Source organism: Patagioenas fasciata, chromosome 2 (genome assembly GCF_037038585.1).
Source record: "Patagioenas fasciata isolate bPatFas1 chromosome 2, bPatFas1.hap1, whole genome shotgun sequence".
Lineage (NCBI taxonomy): Eukaryota > Metazoa > Chordata > Aves > Columbiformes > Columbidae > Patagioenas > Patagioenas fasciata.
The window spans coordinates 150,622,813-150,646,073 of NC_092521.1; the positions used below are offsets into that span (position 1 = coordinate 150,622,813).

At 39.8% G+C, this 23,261-nt stretch overlaps 1 protein-coding gene across 20 annotated transcripts in view; it reads left to right on the top strand.

Annotated features, from left to right (window-relative positions):
- The window catches only part of KIAA1217 (KIAA1217 ortholog), a 362,847-nt gene that overhangs the window by 265,607 nt on the left and 73,979 nt on the right, over positions 1-23,261 (top strand). For all 20 annotated transcript variants that reach the window (XM_071805232.1, XM_071805229.1, XM_071805234.1 and 17 more), the window contains 3 exons: positions 660-855; positions 15,043-15,241; positions 20,707-20,800. In XM_071805232.1, the coding sequence (XP_071661333.1) occupies positions 660-855; positions 15,043-15,241; positions 20,707-20,800 (489 nt within the window). The remainder of the gene's footprint in view (positions 1-659; positions 856-15,042; positions 15,242-20,706; positions 20,801-23,261) is intronic.

Consider the following 23,261-nt stretch of genomic DNA (forward strand, 5'->3'; position numbering starts at 1 on the left):
TGGGTAGATCTTACAATGAAGAGTAAGTAGAAGTGCGTAAGTGAAGCCATCTCCTCTCCTGAGAGTCAGCTTTTTCCAGATATTGTATTTAGCAATTTACTAGTGTTATTGCCCAGTAAAAATCATAATTAATTTGGTCAGTTAATGAAGACATTTATGGTATATGCTGAGGCAACAAACAGCAAAATCATTATTTGTGACTTCAGCTAGAAATGTTTGATGGCTGTTTTGGCCTTGCTGCATGACCTGTACCTTTCATAGATGGCATAGCAGAATATACTGAAATTAATGTCTTAAAACTACATCACAGTATTTCTTTCCAGAGTTTTTTCTTAGTAGACTTGTCAACTTAAGTATTTGTGTGTGTGTGGACATGCCTACACTATAGTGGCTGTTTGAGCAGCAAGAAATGATGTTACCATACATCATCTCAGCACATCTTACCCTGGCAGCCTTTTTAACAACAAAATTTGCAATGTGAATGTACAACAATAAAAACCTTAACAGAATATCCAAGGACACTGTTTTCTTAAATAATCTCCACAGAAGTGACCTTCAGCATACCAGTATTTGAAGAAGCTCGGACTTCTTCCATCTTTTTCCCCTATCCCCTGTATTCCTGTTTCAGTAGACCAATAATGAAATACTCTGTTTTGCAGACAAGAAGCCCAAAGCCGTCCCAGAGCCCACAGCCCAATTTGGGTGACCAGACAGAACGTCTCTCTGAAGCGTCTGCCGATTCCCTAGAGGCCATGTCGGAGGGCGATTCTCCAACCCCCTTCTCAAGGGGCAGTCGCACAAGGGCAAGTCTTCCCGTGGTGCGATCGGCAAACCAAACAAAGGAAAGATCACTGGGTAAGACCCTGCTTCAGTGCTCCTCCTCTCTGCTCTTAGACTGTGTTTTTCCTTTGTCCATTTAAAATAGTTTTTCAAATAGTTTGGGGTTAAAAAAAGAAAAGTAAAGATTTTGGTAGCACATTATTTTTAATGTTCAGGTTGTTCTTTGGAAATGTATGGGGTAGTGGGTAACTTGGAAGAATGGTGAAATTCCTTCCATAAAACAAGGAGAAAGACGCAGACCCTGACGTGAAATGTTGACTAGTGGTTAAAAACCAATGTTGCAACTTCTTGCCAAGCTTGCACACTATGTGGCAGTGAGCTTAACAGAAGATTGCACCCTCATTTTGAGACGGGAGACACAGGTTTTTTTACTTTATCATCTCTTCAACTTTATCGTCTCTTCAAAGACAGACTTAGTTGGAAGAAACCTAGAGATATTATTGCCTGACAGATCCAGCTCTTAGTGAAAAATTTGGTATTTGCATGGTAGTGGTTTTCCAGGCAGAAGATCTAAATGGATAAGCTGACAGAGATGCCCTTTACTTTGGGGCAGTGCCCTTCCATCTGCGCGGTGCCATGGGTGATATGTCGGTGCACGTGGATGGCTCTGCTTCCCACGTTATTCCCATATATCAGGGTTGAGTTAAGCCCAGCTGTGAACCAAAGCTCCTTTTATGACGATGGATTTTGTCCTGGAGACTCTGCTCTCAGCTGATGGGTAGTACGAGTAAAAGCTGCTTTTTCAGAGGGAAGACACCAGAGGGCAGTTAAAGTGCCATGAGAAGGTGGTGTAACTTGCGTATGGATTGCTGAGGCAGGCAGGATTTTGCTCAGAGGTAGTAAACTGAAATGCTGCTTTCCTGCAGACTCATCTCCCAACATACAAAGTGACATAAATGAAAGGCAGGACTGTAAATCATAACATGCTTGTAAGCTTGTCACGATGGTTTACTTGTTCCTCAACAATCTAAGACAGTTTCTGTCAAGAGTATCGTGATGTCTGACAAATACAACAAAGAAGAAAACAGGGCTGGAAGGGCTCCCTGCCACCCTCAGAGCTGGCAGGTGCAGAGCAGTGGGGCTGGAAACAAGGGGCTGATCCCTGCCCGTGTCAGCTCACAGGGTGGCGCTGCCACCCTCCGAAAGCCCATTGGGCCACCAATATGTCAGGCTTTCTGGGGAGAAATTTTGAAGACTCCAACCTGGACAAGACCTTTTGGTTTAGAGGTGTTTTTAAGAGCAACTATGTAACACATGTATGTCTCTGCCTATATGTCACTGCTGGCTAGGGTGTTGTCAGAATGGCTTGTTTCACCCCAGGGTTTTTTGGAAGCCATGTATTTGCCTCAACATGACGACAAGTGGATTAGGCCTTTGCAGGTCTGTGTGCGACTTGCAGTCCAGTCTCACCACATGGGTTTTGGCAGGCATTTGGTGATTACCCCAGACCACATAGGGTTTCTCAGCTCCGAATTTCTGTTTTGGATGTGAGCTGAGAATCAATAGAACAGCTTTTGGGAAACTTTTTGTTGGCATTAAAGGGAGTGGCCTGTTGTGCCCCAGTGCTTTATGCAGTGTTTTGTCCCCCAAAAACTGAGCTAGAAACAACTTTCTCATTGTCACTGTGTACATCTGAAAATAATACAACCCTGCTTGTGAAGACGACTATATACCTTAGTGCCCAGAACTACTAATAAAGCTGGTAACAGGAACATAGCAGTGGCCATACTCAATTAGACCCAGAGTCTGCCTGGCCCTGTGTTTTGTCCTCAGCAGGGACCAGAAGCAGCTAGTCCAGGCAAGAGTAAGAGCAGGGTAAGTATGTGTATGTATGATTCTTCCCTCGAGTACCTTCCCAGCCTCAAGTTATCTTCACCTTAGGGATTTCCTGGTTACGGTTTCTGCCTGGGTAATAACCCTCAAGAGACGTCTCCTCCAGGTATTTGTTCACTCTCCCTTTGAACCCATGTAAATTGTTTGCACCTGCAATGGTGCAGTTGTGACTTGGGCAGCAAGTTTCTGTGGGTTTACTGCCCAACCATGGCTTTTCCTGCTTTGTTTTGTATTTGCTTATCTGCTCTAAGTTACACTGCCTTGTCCTTGTGTTGGAGGTGACAGCTAACACTAGATTGCTATCTGCTTCTCCTGGGCCTTCTCTGATTTTGTAGGCCTGTCATTTCCCTCAGGTCATCTCTTCTCCAGGCTGAGAAGCGCTGCTGTAATCTGTTTTTCCTCAGCCAAAACCTATCTTGGACATTTGATTATCGTTGTTACCCTTCTTTGCACTTTTTCCAGTTCAACTCTGAGATGAGAGAAGCAGAGCTGCAGAAGCTCACTGTTAAGTAGTCCTCTCTTAAACCCTTTTTTAGCATCCATTGCATCTACTGAAATGTGTTGTTCATGCGACAGTCCTCCATCAGGACCTGAAGATGCACCATTTTATTTAATGGCCGGGATTTCCCACCCTTCAAGGCACCGTCTCTCAGCCTATCTTTCACAAGACTCTGGCTTATCCCAGCATGAACAAGCAAAATGCAGGGGTGGGAAGGGGGAAAGGAAACAGTGTAATATGAAGCATTGGAGTTGAGAGGTTTTAGATTTGAAACTGGAGCAAATTTAGCAATGTGTGTGGCTTAAGGGGGGATCATCACACTAACCATATAGGAGGGAATATATTGTCACCACCTCACAATCTGTCGTTTTCAAGTTGTTCCAGGAATTATTAATAGCAAATAGTTTGTTTTAAAAGATAGTCTAAAATGGTTCTAAAATAGTTCAGTTTTAGATTATCATTTTTCAGTGCCTTTCTTTTAAAGTAATGTACTTCTCAGTCTTTCCTGCCAGTGTGTTCTAACACTACCATGAGCAATGTTCTGAGATTTTCTATTTGAGACTCTTTGCAGAATGTGACCCTGTTAGGATTGTTTTTACTTCCAGCAGTACAATGGGAGTATTTATTTTTAAAAAACAGGAAACTGTTTATAACTTCAATTTTAAAAGTGTAATGAAAATATTTCTGTTCACATGGTCTTAACAAGCTATGTATAATCACCTCCCATTCCATCTCTATTAATTTTTTAATGTAATAAAATTTAAATACAAATTATGTTTTGATTCTCAGCCAACCTAATTTCAGTGAGGAAAATTACCAGCTTTTGTGAATTTTTATTAAAGTTACATTTAATATCTCCTGAGCATTGTTTAAAAAACCGACGTTTTCTTTCTGAAATCCTAATTCTTCTACAGGTTCCTATTTTACTAACTTCATAAGAATCAGTTTGTTTTTAAATTGTGGTCTGAATTAACATGGACCCTGAGAAGGAATACCGGTAATGCATTTTGGCTACCCTAGCATCATGGTTTTGTCAGTCAGAACTAATACGACATGGTATTTTGACACGTGAGGCAGTCGCGTGCCATGTGAAGTCGACCCAGAAAATAGTGTTCCAGTTGTGGGCCCATTTCAAATTTCAGCCACAGCTTTTGAAATGAAGGTCTTTCTTGGCTAGGAGGTCTATCAGAAATCAGTGCTTGTCTCATCAATTTGCAGCCTGGAGACAAAGTGAGATATTAAAATAAATTAATTCACTGTGCAAGAGACAATTAAATGTATTTTTAAATACCTATTTGAAAGCTAAGAGTTTTTCCAGTGTGATAACTGTGGGAAAAAATTATCTAGCAAAACTGTCAGAGCGAGAATCGGCTGAAACCTGGAAAGTGCTCAAAAGCTTTTAACAAACTTCACTTGCAATTTGCCTGGAGGAAGCAAAACCTGACAAGCGCCCGGCGAGATTCTGCCAGCCACCAGCCTGCGCCCGTGCTGCAGCTCGCTGCCGTCGCTGCAGTGGTTCCTCTGCAAAGAAACGGAGGCTGACAAATATTTCTACTTGTAGTCCTTCACGTGGCACATCTGTACAAATGATGGGCCTGATGCTGACACCCTCTGCGGTGACTGAGCGGTTGGGGCGATTGATGCGGTGGGTGGCAGCCCCAGAGGGCAGGGTGTGATTGCAGCCTCCAGTTGTGGTAGCAGCTGGAGGTGCTACTGCAGGATCAGGCTGTACAGGCAAGACTGGATAAAAGAAGAATATGGTATTAGGAGGGATTTCCATAAATGTGCAAGGATTTGCATTGGAGAAGTCACTGAGGAGGATGGAGCTTTATGGCTTGTGGGCTGCAGGAACTTTCTCTGTGTCTTCCGGGCAGGGTGTCTGGTTGCTGTGGTCCAGGTGAATAAGAAGCAGAGGGTGACTGGGCTCCTTGCTGGCAAACCTGTGCCTGAAATTACGTGGCATGGAAAGGCCTCTGCAGAAATGTCTGCTCTAGCCAACATTTGCATTTTATTTGCCTTCAGAGAGATTACTTATAGGAGTAAAATTGTACAAGCACTTAAGATTGGCACAGGGATATTCATGCAATATTCTGAATGTTATTTGTTAGCCCCCCAACCCCAAGTTTTAGCAGGCATAGATTTTAGTGTGTGATTAATTAGTTTGCTGATACCTTCTGTGGAAATAATGTTACTGATTATAATAGTAACACCTGGATCTTTTGTAGTATTTCTTGCAGGTGTTTCTCAAAGACTGTGAAAAAGAGTCTGGGCCATAGTTAAAATTTTACACATAGGAAAACTTTTGTAGAGAGAGGGATAGTGACTTGGTTGCTGTCACTTGACAGTAGAAATAACTCTCTATACATTTGTATAATGTACTGTGAAACTTACATAGAAAAATATAAACACTAAAGGTAGACTTATATGCTATAGTGGTGGTAGTTAATTGTTATTTATTATTTATGAGTTCAAATTTAAAATAGGCAACTTAAATCAGTTGTGCAAATGGTCGTAGATTTTATAAGAGAAGTGTGATTTGTAAGCAGTAGCACTGCCCTTTCAGATTCCTTAAGGCATGATTCAAGTCTGGTGGAGTCAGCAGGATCTTCCGTTTAATTGGTGGGAGAGGAACTGCCTGGGAACTGCATTTCAAGTTAAGGCTGAGTATTGCTTCAATGTATTCAGTCATCTTAAAGAAATTTTCACTGTCTTGTCTTTTTACAGTGTATGCAAAGCAGCTAGCATGCAAAAAGTTGATGTAAATATTTGTTGTAATGGTCAGATACATTAACATGGGTTGTCAGGTCTATAGGAAAAACAGCCTGAAACAACTAGTTCCAATTATTGAATTGAAACAAAGATCCTAGGAAATTAAAACATTCTATCTTCTTTCATATTTCTTCAAATTATAGCTGAAGTTTTTGGACTTGGAAAACAAAACAAACCCACCTCTTACCTGAAATATCTTGTGTCAAAAAAGGAAAAGAAGTTAAACAATCATACTGACATATCTTAGTGCTGGGAGTTTTTTCTGTTTCATTTATTGTCCTTACATGATTTGTGAAAGGAATATGGTAGAGTGAAATAGGGGCTAAGACTTGTGCACTGCACTCAGTTATTGTTTACTTAAGACATTCTTCCTCCTATAAGAGAATGTCTTGTGTATACCTGAAAAAAATGCTTCCAATAAGCAAGTTCTTATTTAGGAGACTGTTTCAACAGAAGCACATTCTGTCCGCCACTGAAGAGCTGATAAGCAGTATATTTTAGATGATGTGTCACGCTGGAGCTGAATTTGAATCCATTGCAACAGGCTGTATCAGCATGGATCCAATGGGTGCATTGCACCAATACTGAAGTAGATGTGCTGAAAAAAACCCATTAGCTATGCAAGTCTGTATCTGTCACTTCTATATCTGTTAAATATTTTTGAAATGCAATCTTTAGTATTTATTTGCACTGCACTAATACTAAAGGACCCCAACTGAAAATGAGACCTCACCATGTTGGGTAATATACAGTGAGAAAATACTATTATTGCAGGACCTTGCAGCATCAATAAACCAGAATGAAAAGTGTTGAATAAAGGGAGAGGTAATTAGGGTCCAAACTGATCAACTGACCTAAGTGATGTCAAGGTGGCAGTGGCTTTCTTCTTCATCCCAAATCATACCTGCACAGAAAGTGCAATGTCTTTGTCCTGTTCTACCACCGCTTCTTATTCTGATTTAGCAGCAGCAATTCGAGCTTTCAGCGTTTGGTGTCTGCTGGAAGAAGAATTTAGCAGCTGGAATAGCTTGTACAGGCCAAACTACCCTTCAGAGGAAAGGTAGCAGGCCAGATGGAGCTGTCCCATGGGTCATCTCTGGCACAGGAGCTGTCACTTGGACAAATTTGTTCTGGTTTTCACCTTAGATAGGATATGTAAGCGTACCTCTGATACAGCAAGTCACACAAACACCAGACCCTTCCATTTGCACAAGGACATGGAAAGAAAAAAGTGTGTTGCAATTCCGTGCTTAGCAAGATGTGCAAGATTTTGGCCAAGCAGAGGAGCATAGTACTGGCCTGTCCCTCAGCACACTGTATTCAGGATTTGCTGCCAGTGCTGACAGCAAGTCCCTGAATGAGGACAACTCTTGAATTTAGTCATTGCTCTCAATACTGTTTATATATTTAGGTAGTGATTCTAATGCATAGTTACTTTACTGGGCCCAGGTTCGTGAGTTCATGTTTCTGTTCTCAAAGGGAAATACTGTCATCTCCGTGGTATCATGGAAGGCTGTCTCTTGTTTTTGTTCTCATTCTCTATATATATTTTGCATTTTTGGCTACAGACTAACCAAATTTAAACAGGATAGGAGGGTAATCACTGCATCAGAGGCTTGTTGATAACCTGATGATTAGGGTAACCTCTTGGGATATTAGGGACAATGGTCTGAGCAACTTCTAAGATGGGAGCCCTTCTGGATAATTTTTAACTGGTTTATAGAAGACAAGTACTCAGTACCACTGCTTCTACCCAGTTACCTTCTGTGATGAATAGACCAGCTGTGGAGAGGAGGGCAGAGCAGTGGATGTTGTTTATCTTGGCTTTAACAAGGCCTTTCACATGTCTCTTATAGCATCCTTGTAGCCACACAGGGGAGATACAAGTGGCCATCGAGGTGAGTAGGGCTTAATGCTTTAAAGTCTAACTGGCAGCTGGTTTTTGGTGGTCTTCCTCAGGGGTGGGCTTTGGGGCCAGTGATTTTTAACATCAGCAGCCTGGCTGTGGGGATGGAATAAACTATTAGCGGGGTCAAATCTGATACTAAATTTGGGAGCTTTTAATATGCTGGTGGCTCAGCCTGCCACCCAGTGAGCCCAAGGAATGGGCTAGCAGGACCTTCCTGAAGCTCCACAGAGGCAAATTCAGTCTTTTCAGCAGGGACATAATAGCCCTGTGAAATAACACAGGCAGAGGTAGACTGGATTGGGAGCAGCTTTGCAGAAAGATCTTAGGGTCTGACAACATGTGTTAGCAGTGTGTACTTGCAGCAGGGAAAACTGCGTAGCTGGCTTTAGGAACAATATAGCTAGCAGGTCGAGGGAAGTGATTATTCCCCTTTTCTCAGCATTCATGAGGTTGCACCTGGAGTATTATGTTCAGTTTTGGCTTCCCAATGCAAAAGAGATAATGACAAACTGGAGTGAGCTCAGCAAATGGCCTCCTGGCATTCTTCTGCTTAACCATGCTAACCAAGCTCCCAGGTCCAAAATCCTATTTAATGTAGGCCATACCAACTTAACGAAAAGTAAAGCTGCTTGTTAGAACCCAAGTAGGTGAATTTCTGGTGTGATGCTGTAACCAGCTGCATTCTTTCAAGCTGATGGCTCAACCCCTAAACTTGCTACTGACAGTCGTGAACTCTTTAGAAATGAAATAACTTTGGAAATATTGAAGAGAATTCCCACAGTAAATACAGAAAATTTGTTAGATAGAGCAAAACTACAAAGTCATGCATGGCCTTTGTGATTTTAATGCTCCATGGCTATGGAATGCCAAAATGATCCCATTCTACCCTTGAACACATCACTTCTACATGGTTTAGTACTGAAAAACAGATTTTATAAAATAGTCACCACTCAAATGATGTGCACTGGATACAGCTGATTTATATAGGAAGGAGATACAATTGGGTAGGATCTATCTCTCTCTTTGTGTTTATTCAAGAGGAAGAACATGTATTTTAACAAATCTCAAGATGATAAAAGTAACTGTCTACATTGATGGACTCACTGACTTGGATATATGGACAAAATTGTCTTTTAGCAATAGGTTATTTCATAGATTTTACCTGCAATCAGAAAGAACAAATACCAGTTTTTCTTTAGACAGAAAGGTGTCCATTTTCTTTTTGGTTTTTGCTTTTGCTTCTTAGCCAGCTAAATGTATCTGTAGAAGAGTGCTAGTATTACAGTGTAAGTTAAAGATCTTGATTTCTCATAACACTTTGGTAGAGATTTTGTGTGACTACCAAATTTGCCATGTGTTTTTTCTTTAGGTAACAGATCTGTTGCAGAATTGCAGCAAGTCACTGTAAATTGCAGACTGGGATGAAATTGCAATAGGTAGTACTGGACTAAATTAAACAGTTCCTTGTTTTACTAAAGTTGTTATCAAACAACTTAATACTTTGAGCAAAACTCTTTAAGCTATTCTGTAAGAAAATGATATAAAATAAGTAGTTGTTTTTATTTTGTTAAAAGATCTACTTTTTGGTTCTCTTAGTAGTTGAAGACAGCTACGCATATTTATGGATGTTTTCTGGACGTAGAGGACAGATTAGCAACAGGGAGTAGCTAATGGAAACTAGTATGAGAGCTTCAGGCTAGAAATACCACAAGGATCATGGCAATGACCTCAGACTAGTTGAAAATGCATGTGCTGAAATAGGAGAGACAAGTCTTGAGGATGTGGAAAGTAAGAACTGCGTATTGAGGAATTTCTTCCATACTGTAGGAGTTGTTACTGTAACAAAATTGTGTCTGCATAACTTCTGCAGAATTTGGTGATAAGGACACCAACTATGTGTTATCTCTGTTTATCTGGTATCTGTGGGGCAAGGGAGAAGAACAATACAGGCTTATGGCACCCTTACAGTCCTATATATTACAGTTGTGTCCAAGAAAAATTGGAAGGATCTTGACATTTTGCTAAAAAAATAATAATTGCAAGCTTGCTTTTGAGGAAATGATTGACAGGTTTTATTGTGATTCCCTCTGAATTGTCCTGAAGTGTCCCAACAAAACTAGCTATCATCAAGATTATAAAAGTTATCTTTAGATTTTAAAACTGATACATGTCTCAACTAATGATTCAACATAAATATGAGGAACAAACCAGGGTGCCTTTTCTCAGTTTTACTCCTTGGCATTGCTGCTGTCTTCAGTGTGAGGGAAGGTGCAGACAAAGCCAGTGACTCAGTCAACATTTGGTGGAAGATCAAGCTAAACCAGCATGAAAAGGCAAAGGGTGTGCATCATCTCAAAAATATATGGTTAACTGATGGATAGGTAAAAAGACAAACCTAATGACGATTTTACCAACCTCTAAGTCAACATTGTGTTATTTAATTTCTATTAAAAAGCACAGCTCATCTTGATTTCTGGCAGTTCTTACTATTTTACTCACCATGTACTCCATATTTTTTCACCTTAAGATACCGCTTTCTTTGCTAATTTATCTAGTTTTCCTTTCCTTATATATCCTATACTAATTGCTAATACACTTTTTGATGCTATTTTTCACGCAACAAGATCTGGAGGCCTCCTGTACATATTTTCCTACCTGTTTTAGTTATACCTAGCTTTGCAACTTTGATTTGAAGAAATTAAGGAGCTTGCAATGTGTCCAGGTTTTGATTGCTGTACTCCAGCCAACTTTATTAATTACTTGACATTTTCAAATTGGACATGAAATTTCCAGAGTATACATAGAGTGGCTGGGTCAGAAAGTATCAGTGCCTTGTTCATGCCAGTGATTTCTGGTTCTGTGAGGGTGTATCAATGCTCTAGCACCAAAGCACCAAAACAGCTGCACTCATATTGTTAATCATCAGTTAATACTTCTCTTCAGACAGGAGCCCATGGATTAAGGTGCTATTGAATGTCAGTAAGATTTTTTCAGTGCAAAAGTTCACATTATGTCTTGTCTACACAGAGAATGTCCTGTAGCTTCACAGGAAATCCATGAACTCCAGTTTAAGCTTTGACTGTATTTTATTTCATAACACTGAGGAGTTAACTCCTTTGTCTCAGTTTTCTCATTATGAGAAGATAATTATGAGAGTATTATATGAATACCGGTAGTTTTACATTTAAAATTCATTGTGTGAGATAATTAACTGATATTTGTAAAGCTCACAGAAGATGACTCAATCATTTGTTAACTTATTCTTGATTTACGAGGTATTTAACTTTTCATTGCTGTTGTATGCTTCGTGTTTTTCGTTTGTTAGATAACCTGTTTGCAAGGATAATTCCTGATCTGTAAATGAAAGCAAGTTGTGATTAAAGCTCTTCTAAGCATCTAAGCTGCCTAGCAGTGAGATCACTGTTAGCATAACCATGATAATGTGGTGACTTATCAGGGTTAGGCCAGCGTGTTTGTTGGATAGATGCACTGAGAGATGAGACTGGGTGGTGTCAGGCTGCCTGCATAACATTAGCTTTTGCCATCAGGCGGAAACCTTTATCAGTTGTAACCAAGGAGTTATGATCCTACCCATACAAGCACAGTGCTCAGCCGTTTTGGTTATGCTCCTTGCTTCAAAGCCAGCCTGGACCCCTGAGTTCAGGTATGTGGTCATGTCCTCAGCTGCCAGGTGGGTTTTAAGCCCAGCTTATCTGAGCCAAGCACCTCACCATGCATCTGATGTGTCTGTGTCAGCTGCAGCCATGGCATGGAAAGTGTCTCAAGCTGTGCCAGCTGGACTAAAGGTGCAGGATGGCTGCCCCAGGCGCCGCTAAAGCGGCACTGATGGGTTCAGCTTGTGCAGGAGGCACTACCTATGTAAATCAGATTAACAGCACATCTTTCATTGCACTGTGTTGCATTTCATGTAGACTAACCATGAGAGAAATGATGAACTATTTTGCAAATTCTTCTGTCACTGACCATTGCTATAATAAATGTGGAGCAGAAAGTCATTTGTTTTTGAAAGAACTCTGTATGCAGTGAAGGAAAGGGTGATCATGTGGTGTGTTCGCATGATCATCATCAGATCTAGGTTTTATGCTTGTAAACCTTTCTTTGAATATGTCCTTTCACCTCTTGGGTGTTTAATTTCCCTACTATAAAACATACCTTTCTGTTGACAGGAACATTGTGAAGCAATTTGTAAAGAGGTTTAAGTTTCTAAGGCCTGGCTTACACATAAATATCTTCTGCTATAGCCTGTGTTTAATGCTGTGGCCTGTTGCCTGTAAGGTGAAGAAAGATCAGAAATTCCAGAGTTATTTCTGAAACTGAATGATACCAGCATGACAAAGGGGAAAGCTTAACATCGCAGTTTACCTTGTTGCTGTTGGAAAGCCCAGGGCTGGCAGTACCTACCTGAAAGTGGACGCCACGATGTTGTTTGACTTGCAGTCTCAGAACAGTTGCATGATGTAGTTTCCTCCTTCACACTGATGTTCATGCCTGTCTTCCTAGAGTAGCAAGGCATTTCACAGTCTTGTGTGTTTTGTGTTTTATAAAGCTCAGCACAGTCTTCATGTTTCAGGTAGATCCACTGTGACAGAAGCATAAGTGCAAGAAGGACTTCAGGGTACATGGAGACATTTAACATCCATTCTGTTTAACTTTCCTTCCAGCAGCTTTGCTGGCATATGTGCTGTACCCTAACAAAAGCTGTGCCTGAGTTATATTCTATTTCTTCTTGTTTTAATTCTCCATGGGAGTAATTTTTTAACTGAAGGTAAAACAAACAGTAGAGCTCCAGCAGTTTCCATGAAGTTGGGCCTGTGGGTATTGCCAGTGTTCAGAGTTTCAGCCCAGCAATGTGTGGGAGAAAAATAACGTCAATGACTTAAAATAATGGATTTTGAGTCTCTTTATCCTGTCATGCTGAAGCTGGATTTTTAGAAGTGAACAGCTAGTTTTGTCAAATAGCAAATGCCCTAAAGCATTGCTATATCATGATACAGATCAGATAACTCAAGAGGAAAGGCAATAAGTTTTTTTAAGAGCATGTGATTTAAGGGAGACTAAGGAAGAAAGAATGTATTATGCCTTTGAAAATGTCTTTTACCCCTACAGTTAGATTGTAACCGAAACATTTCCCTGAGTTGTATGTTAAAACTGTATATTTTAAGGCATGATCTTTTTGGATAACATACGTATTTGCTTTGAAAATCCAAGACCCAAAGATAACTGTAGTTTTGTTTTGGATCAATATTTTGTGGGAGTATTGGAGGACAGACAGAGTCAAGACTGTTCTGAAATGATTTAGGCTTGTGTATAAGGAAGGCTTTTAAACTCTGCCATTTATTTCATGTTAACAGTTTCAGTAGCTCAATATTCAGCATATTTTTAGCATCTTCTGCAACCTGCACTGACTTTTAAACTAGGCAGAAAAGAGAGTTGCACACACTTGCAAAGCTGATATGCAAAATCTGTATTTTTAGCCAAAATGTAATTTTTTGCCATTTAATCCAAGAAGGTTTCAAATTTCAAAATGTAGAAGGTTCCTTATGCTCTTTCCAAGAACTAGAAGCTATCATCAAAAATGAGTATGCTTATGCACATCTTGGGACAGTGAAATAAATACAGTTATTAAAAACATGTGTACTTTATTTATTTACAAATATAGTTTCTGAATTCTAAAGAATGTTTAGCTGCATAGAATATTTGAATGAGCACTAAAAAGCTGATTTTACCTAGAACATCAAGAAATAAATTATGTTTTTGTTTTGTTTTTTTAAAAAGGGAAAGAGTTTAACAACCCGTTAAATATTGGCCTTAAAAATAAAATTTTTAGGAAAATTGTCCCCAGTCTTTGAAATAAAATTAGTGACTTTTCAGTCTGAAACAATTTTTCCACTGAAAGAAAAATGGTGATTTGTTGTAGGATTCATAAAGTGTCTGATTTCAATCTTAATGAAAGAAAAAGTATCAGCTCTTGATAGTAGTACAAAAATTATGTTAACAGCTCCATTTTATGAAAGCAGACTAGTATTGAATAATGGTTAGGTAATGTTGAGTAGTCTGTTTAGTATTCAGAAAACTTAACACCTTCCTTCCCTAGGTGCAAGCGCAATTATCTGCCCACTGGTTTTAGGAACATCTGCCTATGTATATATTCGTTCCTCTATAGCAGTCATGGACAATATAGGGACAAAAATACTGAAGACTAAAGGGAGAGAGGGCTCATCTTAGATTAAAATGTCTTAACTTCTTTTCATTAAATGCCTTTGTATTCTAGGACCTTAGGTTTTCCCATTGCTTTTGCTCCATGTTTGTATCTCAGGACTATGAACTGCCTGTCCATTGCCAATGACTTTCTAGTGACAGTCATTGAGTTACCATCTAAGTTTTGTCATTTTCTGAGATTTGGTGATGACTGATGGTAACTGCACTGAGGACTCTCCTGTTTATATTGGCCATGGGAGAGCAACATATGGTGGAGCTACACTGCAATTGTCCGTATTTTGCAACTCAGCATCTACGATTACTCATGAGTGCTAAGATGAGTATTAATGCTGCTGTGGAACTGAAAGGATCTGAAATTGCTCTTGATTTTGTGTGAGACCTCACTTTTGCTCCTGCTAGGAGTTTCACCTAGGGCTTTTTACTATACAGTGCCAGCATATTGAATTATGAATACAAAATTACTAGTGCTAAAATAGAAATCTGGTTGCGGGGGGTTGTTGGGTAAGCATGAGGGTAAAATGCAAAATTTATGTGTTAGGGAAACTGGGTGATATAAAAGCATAAAGCTCTTCCTCAACTGCTTTAAAAAAATTGCCTTATGGTTTGCCAGCACCTTCCACTGCAGAACATACTTGGTGTGTTTGGGACTTTCCATTATCCTTTCTGAGGTAAACTTCTGATTTATCTAGCTGAAGAACATGAAAAATAGGCTTTTCAGCAAAGTGCAGTACTGGACCAAGCATGTTTAGCAAGGCACAGCCGTATCATTGTTCAATGCTCTATTCCACCAGCATGTTGAAAAGGAAAATGTATGCGCTTTGTGAGTAAGGAGTTGATTTTTCTCTACTCACTATGGGCTTGGTCTGTGTTCCCCAGATCTGCCCAGATCTGAAGCCCAGATCGTTTCTGTGCGCTTAAGAATATGTAACTTGCTATTATATTTTTCTTGTAGGTGTTTTGTATCTTCAGTATGGAGATGAAACAAAGCAGTTGAGGATGCCAAATGAAATCACAAGCACAGACACAATTCGTGCCCTTTTTGTAAGTGCCTTCCCCCAGCAGCTGACAATGAAAATGCTGGAATCGCCCAGTGTGGCCATTTACATCAAGGATGAGAGCAGAAACATATACTATGAATTGTGTGATGTGAGGTAAGTAAACATTTAATTACAGTTGTTGGGTTTTTGTTTTGGGGTTTTGGAGTTGGTTGGTTGGTGTGTGAGTGTTTTTGTTTGTTTTGGTTTTTTATTTTGTTTTGGGTTTTTTGGGGGTTTTGGGTTGTTTTTTTGTAGTGCACTTACAGAATAAAAAGGCGTGGAGTTGATAAGTATCTGACAGATAGTGACCTGACACACAGAAGCATGTTCTGTGGCTTCTGAGTGATATGGTAGGTTTGACTTGACAGTGCCTTCAGTAGGTGCAATATCTGTTGCAAAAGCCATTAATAAGTGGCATGCCTTGTTCAAATATTCATATAGTACATGCAGGTTCGCTTATTTAATATTGTATTGAATTTTGACTGAGACATAAATGGATAAAATATAGAACACATTTAAGAAAAACTGTTTTTTGTCTTTGCTGGCAGAGTAAAGCCTGATCCTTGTGAGCCTGAAGTTACAAATGTGAATGTCAGCAGTGTCCTCAGAGCAGTGCCAATTATTCAGCATCTGGCACTGCCAGAGATCTGTGGCACTGTTGACTGGCTGCACAGCCCCACCACCTCCCTATGTTACGTCAGGATGCAGCAACTGATGCAGTCACTTCCCTTCACTAATTCAGAACTTGGTCAATAAATGATCTGACATCTGACTGCATCTTTCTAGTCTTCATTTTGTGGGAGTGCAGCTGCTTAACTAACCATGTTCCTTCAGTCCTGATGTCTATGATCTTTCAGCAGAAGGACCAGGTTCTCGGGGTCCCTAGAAATTTCCAAATCACGTAGCAACAAGGCCCTCAGGCACATGCCAGACACATTACACTCTAAAACTCTGCAAGGAAATATGGTGTGCCTTTGTGCCATGCCCTGCATCAGAAGTTAAGTGGTAAAAAGAATAAACAGAGGAGCATAAGAAGATGGAGAAAGCAGAAAAGGTGTTTCCTCTCTGCCAGTCTCCCACTAGTGCAAGAAAATGGTCTGAAAGTAAGAGAAGTGTACTGTCTGCTGCTGCCTTGTTTCTTCTGGAGATCCTGTGGCTCAGGTCCTTCTCTGTATCATGTTGTTGTTAAAAGAGCAAGTTGAAGCTTTTCTAAACTTGCCACTTCCAGTTCTCCCGTTCCTCCTTTTAATCTTTGAACAGCACCTCACTCCATTTTCTCTCCTCTATCTTACTCACCTCAGGCTGTCTATCGAGTGTCTTGTTATTAGCCAGCCTCTTGGTTTCTGTTTTTTATCTTCCTTGCTTTGCAGACTCCCATCCTTCTGTTTGGGCCTATGTTAAGACCCATCTGATTTTTTTTCATCATCATTCATCATGTGTTCTAGTTTCTTATACATGAAACAGTTTATTCACAAGATTGGATCAACTGATTAAATCAAGATACAGGTTACTACATCTCTACTGCCAAGCACATTATTGCCAGCCATCACCTGGCACATCTGCTCCTTCTCTTTCACTTTATCCTTCCATCTTCCCTTGAGTTTCAGACTAACAGTTCATGAGTTCATTTCCTCCCTGCCCCTGAGAATGTGGTTGTTGATTATCCTAATACCACTCCACCTTTTTTCCCCTTGCTCCCATTGCAGGCGTCACTCTGCCAACCTCAGGCCTGGCTCCATCCCAACATCTGCTTCCTCTGTTCCTATGCCTGTATTGTAGAGCATTTCTAGAGGAAATCCCACGACCCAGCTGACTTCCTCCATGACAAAATTCCCTCCTTCAGTTCTGCCACTTTTCTCACTAAGGAAACTCTGTAATTCCAGCTTAATAGAGTCCAAAGCATGTGCTACCAGCTGCATTTTCACCACTTTTGAATAGTTTTCACAATTTCTCCGCTTCTGTTCCTCATTGTTCACAAGATCTTGCCAGTACCTCCCCTCAGAGAACAGATGAAGTATCATTTTTCTCTTCTTTTCTTGCCATGTCTTCCTTCAATTCTCTTACTTCTTCCTTGTCTGAAACACAGGTGTTTCAGTCAACTCTTTAAGCTCTCCTCCTCCCTTGGAGGCTGTCGTGTTCCTCTGTGTTTCGCATCCCTTGCTTTGTCTTTTTAATAACTTTTTTTTATTACTCTATTAAAGTTCCTACTCTTACTTTGCTAACATGTTCCTGTGACTGCCAGCAAAACTGTCCCTGAACACAACAGACATTTCCACTTCCCACCCCATCACCTTTCTCTCCTGCACTAAGCAGTCACTACAGCTGTTGGCCGGAGTTTTACTCTTCTCATTCTGCCCTAGACCATTTCCAACCCTTTTGGGGTTTTATTCTTCTAAATCCAACTTGTCTTCTGATCCCTACTGTTCCATTGAAGATGTTGAAGTCCACAAGCGTCCAGCTTTTGTGAACACCCTTTTTCTCCCACATCTCTCGTGTACTGTTAATGTTTTCTTCTTATCTCCCTTTGTTTCAATATTTGTTCCTGATTTCTTCCTGTCTCTCTCCTTTCAGGTGTCATTTTAGAGGTCCTCTTCTCAAACATTGATTTTCTGTTGTGATTTTTTCAGGTCTTTGTCCTGCTGCTTTTTCCTTGTCTGTACCTGTCTCCATCATCTTATCCCTGTAGATTATTTGAATTATATCTGCCTGGGTGACTCTCCCATTTATTTTTCTGTTTCTCCTTTATGATGGGACTCATCTGACCAAATGGAGGTTTTTACATCCACATTTTGAGCTGGTTATGATTAAGCCTACATGCCTACAATCCTACATGCCTACAATCCTAAATTATATTAATACATGCCAGAGAACCTAGCTGTTGATGTCTTCCCTGTGAATGTCTGTAGCTGGATGACGTGAATCTTACCTCTTTGTCCAAACTAAAATCCTGATTTTCTCTTTTGCTATAATCTCATGGACTATAGTTTCAGCCTAGCTTATGTTCTCCTCCATTAGACCATCACACTCTTTTCCCTTTTCTTTTTTTTTTATTTTCTTTAATAACTGGGGACTATCTTTCTACTGTCTCTTTTAAGCCCATAACCCAATCCTTTTCTTAAAGTGGTTCAGGGCTCTGCATCAAGTGTAGATTTCAGATTTATTTCTGCATAACATCCATGTGATGCAGCCTTGCCTTTCCTACATGTAGTGAGCAGCCACTCAGCTAATTCATCAGCTTTTTAATAGCAACGGCTGTAATGATCTTCTCTCTGCAGTTGACACAGGTAATCTTGTTCGCTCTTACCCATTCAAATGAAGCAACAAAGATCATTCTTCTAATTTGACAAGCAGACTGTTTCATGTGCATTTTTTTTCATTTGTCCTCTGGCTGTATCTTTTCCATCTCATTAAATATAAACTACTTGTCTTCATTATGAGGGCTCCTCCAAGCCCACTTCAATGCTACTTTTCATTTCTTGTTCAGTACCAAGTGCCATCTGCTTCCACTTGGTGAATAATGCCAACTTTCATTCTACGTGTCTTCAATTTTCAAACAAGTGCCTTCACGCTCTCTCAGACAGCCCTCTAATGTGCTTGGACAATGTCTTCTGCGGACATCCGCAAAGCCACCGTGCTGGTCTCCTTCCAGTCTCGCCTTCCTGCTCTCTCTGTTGCATTGCCTACTCAGAGCATACCCCTGGTCCCAGGATCTCTTTCTCGCTCCTCTGGGTGGTCTTCTCGTTTCTTCCTGTAGTTCTCCTATTGTCATTTTTTGTGTTCTGTTCACCTTGTAAGCTGGTGAAGAGGTTGTGTTCCTGGGCTGTTTATACAGCACACACAGATCAATGAGGCCTTTGAACATGCCAAGGGTGTGTGGGAGCTACACTAATGCAAATAATAGTAATAATAAAAGTACAGTAATATATACCTGTTATCAGTAATGTTTATCTTAGAAGAGCAACATGAGGTGAAATAGAATTGACTTCGTAGATCAAATGCCTAGCGTGTTGGTGCTTTGCCTTGCAGCAATGTTTTACTTTAAAGTGTAATGTTTCTACAAGAAATATTTATGGAGAATGCTTTTAAAACAAACTCCAGTTAGTTGAGGTGCCATCTCATAGCCATCAGACAGAACAGACGGCAGATAAAATTTATTTAAATGAATAATGTACCATTTCGTGAACTGAAGATGAGAGAGCTTGCTTTGTATCAAAAAGAAGATATTTCCAAGTCGGAGGCAGAAAATGATAACTGAGACTCCCAGTGCAAGTCTTAAAGCAAAAGGGTCACATTGGCAAGATGGAAAACAGTTTATGTTACCATAAATAATTGAAGAACTTGAACTTGCCGCAAGGTAGCTATTTTCCTATGCAGTCTACTGTATGTAAACACTCATAAATACTAAACTTCTCATCAGCCCTGCAGTTCTTAAACAGAAGGTACTAATCTGTCTCTTAAGCTGTAGGGTGTCTTTAATAACTACTTGACATCTACAACAGCAGCACAAGTTCTGACTAGCTACCCATTCAAAGCCAGCACTGAGTGTAATATGACGGTGTAAAAGAAATTGGACCTGCCCCTGAATCCTTTCCTTCAGTTCTAAATGATAATCCCAGTGATTAAGATCAGTTCACTAGACTTGTAGCTGCACCTGGAGGAAAGGAATTCAGTCACATGTGTAAGTAAAGTCTCTAGAGATCACTGTTGGGAAATGACAGGAATAGCAGCTTTGAAAGGATGTAGGTAAGCGTAGATTGGAGGCTTTGCTGCTGATTAAATGTGAGCAGGAGATCACCAGAACTCAGTGCAAATGTCTAAGCCATAAAATTATTGGAAGGTAGGTTTTGAAACAAAATAGAAAAGTACTGTCATCGCACTCTTTCCTAAATGTAGTAGTTGAAAAATAAACTAATCAGTAACAAAGTGTTTGGTCCTAATTAAATGAAAATATGCTCTTAGGGCTTTCCATCTAAACCATTTCTGTGGTACCTTTCATCAAAATTTTAACTTGTGTGTTTTTGCAATTGCTATTTTTTCTTTTAAAAACCTGTCTTTATTATAGATAAAGTTTAGAGGAAGCATTTATCTGCTACTGAATTTTAGCTTTTGTGGATTTTTTTTCAGGTTTGTGAACAAGCAGTTAATTGTAGTTGCCTCAAGAAGAACTGCAGTTAGCAAGACTGCTTTTCTTTTGATATTCTCACTTCTTAGAATAGCAAAAATTCATGTGGGCCGAGTACACAATAAAACATGTAAATATTAACTAAATCCTTTTGAGTGCCGTGTAAATGTTGAAACTCTATTGTCTTCAAAGTGTTTTCACTCTAAGGCAGGATCTTGAAAGAAACTTAACACTATCTAATTTTTATGGGTGTGGAGTTGTAGCAACAGAATGATACTTCCCATGGGAAAGAGAATCAAAGTAGGCTTTTGTTTGTTTGTGTCTAATTTATGGCATTTAGATTTTTCTTATAGGTCGGTTGCAGACCTACTGTGTTGGTCTGTTACCTGAAACTTTCAGCAACAAAGTAAATAAAACTACTTTCATCTGTTATCATTGCTGATTCTTTTGATTCCAGGAATATTCAAGACCGATCTTTCCTTAAAGTTTACAACAAAGATCCTGCACACGCGTTTAATCACACTTCCAGAGCTGTAAATGGAGATATAAGGGTGAGTACCAGTGCTGTATTTATACTTCTCTTTCCTCTAGCTTTTACGTTAAATGTTGAAATTCTTAACTGAAATTTGTATACAATAATTCATTAAATCAAGGGCATATTATGTCATACACAGAAGAGAGACCTGATCATGCTTACTGTAATGTTTCTTAGCTGCTTTGCTTTTTCCAAATACTTGCCCTGAGCATTAACTGTGGTTTTTTTTTTTGTTCTTGTTTACTAGCCTTAAAGCACGTGAATCAAAACATAGCCTTTAATTACTTGTTTTGGGACACAGACAGTGCTCAGAGTTTATACATCTTAATATGTCGGTTTCCAAACCTTTCATGGTGAAGTATGTCATGGTGTTAGTTTACTCCAGCAAGGCTTCAACATGGACTGGTTTGCAGTAGATAGGCAGATGTACTTAGCTTGAAGTCTGTTGAAACACTTTGTAAATGATCATTTCAAATAAGAAATTCTGAAAAGTACCGATTGTGGTGTAAATGGTTGTGTCTTTTTCTAAAATTTGCTGCCTGTACTGAACAAGGACTAGTATATCTGCATTTTCACATTAATGTTTTGTATTGGAAAACTCCAGGGAAGGCATTTGAAACATATTTGATTTCTTTCTGTCATTGTCTCTGTGTTTTTCGGGATGATAATCTCACACCTTGATGCCAAGAAGGCAGGAGATGGCGGCTGTGCAACACCGCTCCCACCGCGTTACCCACACCTAACACTGCGGCAGAGGGGATGGTGGTGAGGTCACACAACCTCATCTCCTCCCCACACATCCTGGGTTTGTCCCCAGGAAGGTGGTACAACCAAATGAGCTCGACAGGGCCGGAAGGGAACACCACTACAGTCACACCTGTACTGTGACTTTTATGTGTGCTCCAAAGCTGATTGAACTACACAGAAAATTTCCTGTGAAGTGATTTGCTTAATTGTACATTTGCTTCTTGGTTTTATTATCAATTCTGAGCATGTCATGCTGCTTTATTATTAATATTTCATGTAAATGCTTCTGCTGTTTCAACAGTTTAGGGCCTCATTATTTTAGAAAGATTGCAATAGTTTATTTACAGGCACTCTTTCAACCACCTCTCATTTATGTACTTCAATTATAAAATGGTCCTTTTGATAGGTCAGAAATCTAATTACTTGATCATTCACACTGCTGCACACACAACATGAGAGGGCAAATAGATGTGCTTCAAAGGGCTGATGTGATAGTTTTTAGTGTCTTCTATAAGGTCCTAAAATTCTTCAGTTCTAGTTATATTCCTGTAGCAGTAACTGGATGTATTCAATACATCTCCTTCATATTCAAAGGCATGACATACTATCATTGTGCATGATGACATTAAGTCATTTAACAAATTCACTATGGCTTTATGAAGTTATGCTATATTTTTCTTGTTCCATGTGCCGTGGATGTTGAATGTATCTGCCGTGGCTTTGAGTGCTCTAGACCTGTTTCCAGATATGGTTAACTGCTGTCTTAGCTACATGTATTCAAAAGTAAAGATTACTTCTTTGGCACTCTTCCAGGCATTTGCTGTCTAACAGAGTTGTTTTGAACACAGGTGCTGCTTCTGTGCAGAAACTGTCATAATTTGTATTGCTTTTTTCAAAATACTATGTTATGCAACAGATAGGCACACTTCAAACCTCCTGATTATGGCCAAGTTGTCGCTGTTGGGCCATAACTCACAAGTAATGGTGGCACAGTGATGACCTTTGCAGAAGTGGTGGTTTCATGGTAGAATATTGTATTTTGCTCTGCTGAAATGCCAAAGATGCCATTTCAAAATTCTGCCCATCCAACAAAACAGTTATTTTCTCATTTAGCTTTTCCTTTGCATTGGGAAATTTCTTGTCTTTCTGGTCTGAGAGGTGAAGTCAGAGCCAAGATGTTCATAGGGGCTTTGTGGAGAAACATGCAAAAAATCTTCCCTTTGATCTATGTGCACTTCTGCACTTCAAAGCGTGGAAACAAGTGATTTTTTGAGTTCCGGAAATAAGGAAACTTGTTTGTCTAAGGATGTGTGTCCTCTGGTTGGGTTTTTCTTTGTGCAGCAATGCTCAGATCCTAACTGAGGCTTTTCCCAAAGTAAAGGTATTTAGTAATACCCTCTCTGATCCTCATCCTCCAGAGTCTAAAGCTGGAGCACACACTGCAACTTTTCCTCTATTTGGCACAAGTTCTGTATGATCTTCTCTTAAATCTCTGATTTGATTGAATTTGTAGGGACATAGTCATCTAGTGGTTTCTAACCTTTGGTTAAATCTCGTTGAAATTTGTCTGCAGAGTCACAGGTTATCATGTCAGGGGAGACAAACACCAATAAGCAGATGGATTATCTATCCCTGTTTCCTTAGCAAACCAGATTAAAGGGGGTAGCAATGCAGGGGGAGTGAGAAACATGTACACTTTGTGTGCTTGTATTGCATGGTACCCAAAAGAT